An 8,716-nucleotide genomic window follows, 5' to 3' on the forward strand; every position below is an offset into this window, starting at 1 on the left:
AATATTTGTTCCAGTTATTGTTCCTGGCTACCACAGTTTGCAGTTTTCAGTAGGGTAATGTTTCAACAATATTTAAAAATGTTTCCATTGAAATGAACAATTTAACACATGAGTGCACCACACATGATCTTTTATTTAGTGGAATGTTCATTTTAGTGCAGACTGAGCTCTCAATAACATGTCTGTGTCAAACGCCACAAGAAATGAGAAAGGTCACTATTTGCTTATCTTTTTTTTATTTGGATGCTTTTGCACGTGTTTGCATGGTTTGCTTGCCTCAATCATCATCTATGGTTTTGAATGTAAGCATACGGAATGTTCCAACATTACCATCACAGCGACAAAATAGAACACTTCCTCTTTTTTGTGGTATCTAGAGCTGGTCATGCCTCATACCATTGCAGGGGTGGTGTGTACATAAAAGGAAGCTTGATGATCGAGCAGTTTGATAGTTTTAGTATGAAAAGCAGCCTGTGCTGACGCTCTGGATTAAAACCAGTACACCCAAGATGCCAGGATTAATGTTTCCTCGGACAGCACCAGCACCACTGAAGTACTCAGACTCTAACAACATGCAAATGGGGGACAAAAGGAAACCAAATAATGTGTAAGTTTATATTAGATTAGATGATGAATTATAAACTATGTAGATCCTTTTTCTCTGCTGTACCAAGGCAGAATGTTAAAACAGTGAGAAACTAAATATACAACCAAATACTGTGTTGTATCATTGTAGGAGATAATGACTTTTAGTTTAAGTAAACATTCTAAAAAGGGATGTATTTAATCCCCTTCCAGCACCATTGTGCAGCACACATCTATCTATGCATTCAAATGTATACATTTTGTCTAGTCTTATGGTTATTTGGTGTACATATTGAATCACAGTACCATCTAAATTTGCTAATGACATTGGTTGCTATCCATTTAAATTGTATGCATTGCCTTTGTAAGGACTCTTATCCCATTAAAATTATTGCATACCCATGTATCCAAGAGGTATACTGAGATTAAAGTCAGATTAAAATAAAGCATTATATTTGTACTGCTACTTTCATTACATAATCATCAGGCTTATTACACAGTAGAGATTACATATTTCTGGGGCATTTCATGATTGGACCCATCATCTCATAATTGTATCTATATTTTTTCTTTAGTGGTAAAAATCTAATCTGCCGCCTTCAGTCCATATTTCCAAGCTCCAGTTCCAATGCTGAAGCCTCAAAACCCTCAAAGTAAGTCACATATTTAGTATATTGTGTTAATATACAAACTTTAAAAAAAAATGTCAGTATATATTTTGCTATGTCTTTAACTAATGGAATTTAACTTTTTTTGACAGACTTACTACAGAGGAAGCCTTGCTTTGGTCTCAGTCATTGGAAAAGCTGCTAGAATCTAAATGTAAGCATTGTTTGAATGCTATCCTAATTATTAAACCATATAAATAGTCAATATACACAAAAAAAACATGTAAAAGAATAAAAAAGGATAATCCATGAATCATACAAAAATATAGTAAATGGGAAGTCATTTCTTCTAATAAAATGTATACATTTATATTGTAAATGTGTACTAAAAAACCTAATTAAAAATGAATTATATAATATATATATATATATATATATCTGAATATATTATATTATATAATATATCTATATATATATATGCACACTTTTCGGTTTTTGCAATAGATAGATTATGGCAAAGCATAACCCTGACCATTTTTTTTTATGATTATTTTTTGTAGATGGCATGACTACATTTCGAGCTTTTCTCAGATCTGAGTTCAGCGATGAGAACATTGAATTCTGGCTGACTTGTGAGGACTTTAAGAAAGTGAAGTCTTCTCGGCTGTCTAGCAAGGCTAAGAAGATTTACGAGCATTATATACGGGCCGAGGCACCCAAGGAGGTATGTTTACACTCATTCATCAAAAGGACTTATATGATAATACAGTTACCTGTTACAAAAAAAAAAAAAGCATTTCTGTGAAGCTGGTTAATTACTAACTGCAATAATGTTCCTCTTATTGAAAAATGTTAATTACAGTGTAACAGGAAGTTCAGGGTAGATCAGGCAGTGCAAAAAAAATGAAACTCTAGTCCTGCTTCAAATGACTTGTGTTGTGAATATTTATATGTTTGTATTAGTAATGCACATTGAAAAATGTTAAAAGACTGGCAGGCTTTAATTATTCATAATATGTGGCAATTAAAAAGAAAAGAAAATATGAATGTTATCACCCTCTGAGCTTAATTTGGTAGCATTTAGTATTACAGGGCAGGACTCCATGGCACAAGTCATGTCCATGTAAAAATACGCTTATTTTAGTAGTAGTTACCGTTTAGTTACCAAGTTATTACCATGTTATTACATACTTAAAAATGTAAAATGCTAGTGCATACTGATAACACACTGTTTACAACCCTAATTTTTGTATTATTATTTTACAGATCAATATTGACCATCATACAAGAGAAACAATCAATTCCAATGTTCAAAGCCCAACCATCCATTGCTTTGATGATGCCCAGAAAATAGTCTACGGGCTCATGGAAAGAGACTCTTACCCCAGGTTTCTGAGATCGGACATTTACCAAACCCTTTCAGGCAAACTGCAGCCTGGTTCGGTAAATGGGTGAAGAAGGTTAGCAGTAAATGAACTTAACACTATGTTTACTGACTAACACTATGTTTACTGACTAGAATCCAGAGATTGGGTCCCAAGAAGTCCTTTGTGCAATAAAGTGCTGGAGCATGCAAAATGGTTCTGAAGAGTTGCAGAATGCATCCGGCAGAACCATAGATGATTGGACCCTTCCAAGATCAGTGAAGGCAAATAAGGATTACGTGAGCAGTTATGAAGGACTGTTACACTACATTAATTGATCCACAAATCTGTTCAAGAGCATTGTCATAGCAGAGTTGCAACAGACAAAATGTGGACAATATACTGTTTAGGTAACATTCTAGTGTGAGGTTGAGATCTGAGTTAATGCAGCACTGTTTTTATTGACAGTATGGTACTTTGGGGTCTAACGGTAGGATTTGCTGCAAGTCATCTTGTGATCTCTTCCATTCAGTGCTGGCTAGCTGTGCTACAGTATGTGTTCTACCTGATGTTGTTTATACCTGAATTAAATACTCCAGGTATGATTTGTTATCAGAATCTGCTTCAAATGCATCCAAAATAAGAAACATTGGCCTATATTACCAAAATGTTTTACTATATGTAAGTGAAATCTGTATGCTTTTTTAAAAGTAAAATCAGTTAAAAAAACAAGAAGGTCATTTTAGCCTTAGCTGCTATTGATCCTTCATATTCCACTATATGATAAATAGAGGTTCTTTATGTCCTAACATGAAAGGTGTGTAAATATGTTATTTAAGATCATGCTTACACAATACATAAGATATATCTATAACATAAACATTATATATATAATATATATATATATTATATATATATATATATATATATATATATATATATAGATTATATATATAACACTGTTATATATACTAAAAGTGTTTTGTTACAGTGACAAAATGATGTTACAATAAAATTACAATTCAGAATTAAATGTGAACTTCTCAGTGTATCTTTTTCTTTTAAAATATATTTTTTAAAACATTTAAATGTTAACTTTTGTGACATTTAGGGGGGGTGAACCAGGGCTTCGCTATTTCTAAATTTCACCTGACTATCATTATTTACTCCCTATTTAAACCCAGTCACAGCTCAGCTGTTTCTCTTCCATTAGCATTTTTGCACACACTGCAGATTCTCCTCAAAATATCTCATTCATTTCTCCGATGGAAGCTCACTCCTTTAGAATTTCAGCCAGTATCACCTAATTCTATACAGACCTCTACCCAGCCACCAAACCTGCTTAACGGAGATCAAAACTCCCCTTCCAGCAGGCTCAGACTCCGGAGCAACTATTTTATAAGGATTTGCCACTCGCCAAACTCTTAAAACCCCCTGCACGGCAACAATATCAACATCCCAGCTGAAGCTAGCGTATGTCTTTGCTCAATAATAATGAGCTTCTTGCTTTTATGTTATACATTGGCACGTGGTCTTTGTTTGTCTTCACGGGTGCGGGTTCATCCATTTTTTGGGGGGATAGTGATTCTCACTTCCTCGACCTAGAGTTCCCATAACTCCACAGGTTCTTCGTGCAGTCAGAAGGGACCACCGGGCACACTGTTCTTTCTCAGCTCATGTACCATATCTTGCCTCATGAAAGAAGACTCTGTCTTACTTCCTCCTTTATCATCCTGGGACTTGGCCCTCTTACTGTTAGTGCTCAAGTCCCATAACTAACAACTATTTGTGTTCTTTCAGATTCTCTTTTCTTCCTTATGTCAAGGCTTCATATGAGCTGTTCTGTCCTAGTCGTTAACTGGGACCCAGTCGCAAGGCCGAGCCTATAACAACTCTCCGAGAAGTCAGAGGACATTTCAGTGCCCCGGAGGCCAATAGGGCCAGCCTCGACTCCATAGGGAAGGCTCTCTCGATTGAGTCCGGCCCTTCTTTTTCTCTCTCACTCTCTCCCCTGCTCTAGAGGCCAAGCCTCGAATCCTAAGTTGCAAAACACTTCCTTCCTTTAGCAGCCCTGGTTCCCACCCCATGAAATATGTGCCCTCTTTGTTAGAAAATATTAGACCCATGAACAAAGGCAGTTGGCTGTAAAATTGGTTGAAACAAAAGAGGAATGACAGCAGGTCTTAACAAGTCAAAGCATTTGTATCCAAGTGCAACTGCAACTGCAAAATCAAAGACAAAAGGGAACGAGCAACAATACTAAACAACTAAAGCCAACACACCTGATGAGCAAGCTTAACAAGACGGGTGTACAAAGAATTCTGCAGCATTGATTTATGACTACTGCACGGCCAGTTTATATAAAATGATATGTAAAATAAGTTGGATTTAAAACAGCATACAACTGTTGACATTTTTGCTTCTTACTTTGCTTTCTTCTGCTGTAGTCTCATTGATTGTCTAAGCAATAATTTTAACTAGGTCTAGTCATACACTACAGAAATCAAAAGTTGTAGTGTATTGTGACATTTCCTACAGCTTTTAAGGTATATATTATTTATGCTAAATTACAGAAGAACAGCAACTAAAATGTAGTTTCTGTAATACAACTTGTTTAGTTAATGGTCATTTTGTTTATTAGAATTTGCAATGTTTACCTTTTCCTACACTACATTTAAAAACTAATTATTGCTTAATTAAAAAATAAAAAAACATTTTGTTGCTGCAATACATTAAACAAAAACTGCAGGGCGCATTGACTGTAAATTACAGTCATGGTTTTTATACTAACAAAGGAGACACTTGATGTACCTTGTACTTTTCTGTGAATGGAAACTGCTGTGACATGTGTCTAATGAATTCCTCACAAATGTATTTAAATAAAATATCACCTTATCAAAAAGTCCCTGCAAGTGTTTGAACTTTTTTGGCAGGAAGTACAGTGATCAAAATGTATTTTTGTTGTTGTACGGGGATGAGAGTCACAGGGTGTGACGTTTTTGTACTTTTTTTTTTTTTAATTGAGCTAACTGAAAAGTGAAACAACATCACCTGTACTCAAGTTTCATGAATCACTTCCCTATTTTACATTAGCATAAATTCAAATATTTCTAACATCCGAATCACGTGATCACTATTAGAAATAATACATTATTATAACATGTTTATGCTGAATGTAAACCATGAATTATGTCATTGGAGCTTACATAGACCTTTATACTGGTGTGATATTCAGTCTATACACATTTGAAGCAATAGATTACATGTATCCACTCTACATCATTGTGTGTCCTCAAGGATGGATTCCCTATCCTGCTTACCAAACCTAAAAAAATAAACAACATGCCATCCTGAGGAAGTCTTCATAGTAACAATCAGCTCAAGTATTTCTTGGTGTGTCAGTTAAATCTGTTTAAGGTCTAGGAGGGTGTGGGCAAGTTGGTCCTGTGAGCTAATTCACTAGCCTCTGAAGTCATTCGATGCTGGAGGCCTGATCCTTCTGGAAAATTAAAGCAATGTTGAATTTGACATACAAACCATCCAAAATATTTGACAAAAACTAAACCAATTCACCCAAACTGCCAAACCACGTCAGATCAGGTTTCAGAAGGGATGACGCAAATGGAGTTTGAACCCACCCTGAACTGAATTGTGAAATGAGAAGTCTCACAGGTTTAATACAGTGTGAAATGCAAAAATTTATATACGATTAAATATATGTTTTGCAGATTAAATAATTCCACAGTAAAAATGACTGTTGTTTTAGATTGTTCATTTTTACAATTAATATTATTATTTTTTTTTTTAATGGTTTATTATATGTATTGTTCATTCACACCCCATAATCTGACAAATTTAAAATGTAATAGCTGAAAAATGTCACAATAAAATAGATTTATTCATCCTTGTTAAATTCACAAGCATGTCATGATTCACAATTTCATAGCACACTCTTGCAGTACAAACATATTTTGCTGCCCTAAATGAATTGAAGCAACAGTGGATTAATAAGCAACAAGATAATTGAACAGAATGTAACACCAAGACATCCGTTTTAAGAGATATAATTTTATTTTTCTTTAATAACTGTGCATAGGTTGAGGTTACATGAGGTTAAAACAGAATATGTTGTAAAAAACTGGAAATCATACCATTTACAATAAGCACTCATTATCACTTTAATCTTAAATGTGGATATTTCAGTCATGTTAATAAATGATCATTCTAAGATTTGAGATAAAAAACATAGTGTTAAAAATCTTTAATTTCCTGATAAACAGCTGTGGGGTTTTCTACAGGATGCAGCAGTGTGCTACAGGAAAACGTAAGGTTTCTGTTTTCTTACAACACTGGTGATTATAAGAAAAGAAGGTTGCTGTCAATAAAGGTTTCGGGCAGGGCAAAGGGTGATGATGATCCTTTCTCATCTAATAGCACTTATTTAATGACAATTTAAAGCCAGGTGGCTTTTGAACCCAAGGTTTCATTTAAGCTTTATTTTACTAGACAAGAAGATTGAGAACAAATTCTAATTTACAATGATGATCTGGTCAAGAGACAAACATCACAGCAGCACAAAGCTAACAAATACAACATAGAATAAATAAAATAAATAAACAAATAACACATTAACAAGCACATACACATGCATCAAACAATAGTGAATTCAGATTCCGATTAAAAACATCCTCCGGACCAAAACATTGTAGTTTTAATTTTATTTGAAATTCATTACAGTCATAAGCAGCCACAAACTGAAATGAATTACACCCAAAAACAGTGGACACTCTGGGAAGAACCAATCTAATAAATGAATCTGATCTTAAATTGTAAACTGATGCAGAGAACTGTAATAGGTTGCACAGATATAGTGGAGTTTTCCAAATCAGGGATCTGTAAACTAATCTAAGCCAATGATCCAATCGCCTAGTGTGCAATGAAGGCCAATCAACCTTAATATAAAGATCGCAGTGATGAGTAAGATAAGAAGCACCGGTTATAAATCTTACAGCACAATGGTATAAAGCATCAAGCTTCCCCAAAGCATCTTTCGAGGCCATTTTATAGACAACATCACCATAATCTAGTATTGGAAGAACAGACATCTGGACTAGAGTATACATGATTTATTGCGAAAGAGAAAAACAATTCTAGACTTAACTTTAGATTGATCAGTATGGGTTTTAAAAGACAAAGCACTGTCCAGCCAAATACCGACATATTTATAAACTGCTACTTGCTCTAATTCAATCTTACTAGAAGTAAATCATTTGCAAACACTATTAAGAGAACCTGTCGTATTTTTTCTATTAAAATGCACAAGTTTAGTTTTATCAACGTTCAGCAAAAGACACAAGTCACAGAAGGCCTGTTGCAAATCAGACATTACTAATGGCACTGTAGGACCAACTGAATACAAGATAGTGGTTATAATAGTTAATGGTGTTTCTTAGGGATTTCACTAATACAAGTCGTTTAAACTGTCAAATGTTACTTATATACTGGTATAAAGAAATGCTCAAATTGTATTCAAACTGGAATACCTAACTTCCTAATTACAACATGTTTGGTACCTCATTCAAGCAAACCGAGGCCTACAATTCTCTTTTAGGAAGGGGAATGTAAGCTGGTAAAAGGAAATGACATTGCATAACTGATGCTACCATACATTACTTTCAGCAGTTGTCTCTAATTATTGCATTGGGTCAATAGTACAGCATATGATTGTATGATCCCTAATTCTCAGAAACATTAAATGGTTTAATTCCCCATACACTAAAGCCTAATTAGCCTTTGGTGAAAACTTCAGCTTTGCTTTTTCAGAGCCAGAAGATAAAAGTGGTACCATTTGGCCCTTAAAGTGAAATAAAGACAAGCAGGTCCTCACTGGAAGTTTGTGTTCTTAGAGCTAAAAGTACCATATGGAAAGAAAACAGGTGTGCTTTTTGATAAAATAGACTTCACAGAAGGAATGAAATGCTTTATTATTTTCATTATCTTAAACATAAATGTGGGACAGTGGAGGTTTCATAATTAGTCATGAGACATCCTTCTGTCCTTAGGTAGCTTTGCGTGCCATTAATTACATTCTGTCCATATGTATTCCCTTCTTTTCTTCTCAGAATTGACTTAAAAATTCTCCATAAAGGGATGTTTGAT

The 8,716-nt window shown here is 34.5% G+C and overlaps 1 protein-coding gene across 1 annotated transcript; it reads left to right on the forward strand.

Annotated features, from left to right (window-relative positions):
* Positions 1-386: 386 nt before the first annotated feature.
* On the forward strand, positions 387-3,396 carry LOC121330483 (regulator of G-protein signaling 21-like). The gene is made up of 5 exons (XM_041277027.1): positions 387-607; positions 1,161-1,238; positions 1,346-1,407; positions 1,754-1,917; positions 2,460-3,396. The coding sequence occupies exons 1-5, from the start codon at positions 510-512 to the stop codon at positions 2,646-2,648; spliced, it is 591 nt and encodes a 196-aa protein (XP_041132961.1). The 5' UTR covers positions 387-509; the 3' UTR covers positions 2,649-3,396.
* The last annotated feature ends 5,320 nt before the right edge of the window (positions 3,397-8,716 follow it).

The sequence above is a fragment of the Polyodon spathula genome, chromosome 18, assembly GCF_017654505.1.
Source record: "Polyodon spathula isolate WHYD16114869_AA chromosome 18, ASM1765450v1, whole genome shotgun sequence".
NCBI classification, from domain to species: Eukaryota; Metazoa; Chordata; class Actinopteri; order Acipenseriformes; family Polyodontidae; genus Polyodon; species Polyodon spathula.

What these genes read in the sequence shown, in the direction of transcription:
- LOC121330483 (XM_041277027.1), top strand. Translation starts at nt 510, where the DNA reads ATGCCAGGATTAATGTTTCCTCGGACAGCACCAGCACCACTGAAGTAC. An exon ending in AAAAGGAAACCAAATAATGT is followed by an intron (nt 608 to 1,160) that starts GTAAGTTTATAT and finishes TTTTTTCTTTAG; the next exon opens with TGGTAAAAATCTAATCTGCC. An exon ending in AAAGCTGCTAGAATCTAAAT is followed by an intron (nt 1,408 to 1,753) that starts GTAAGCATTGTT and finishes TATTTTTTGTAG; the next exon opens with ATGGCATGACTACATTTCGA.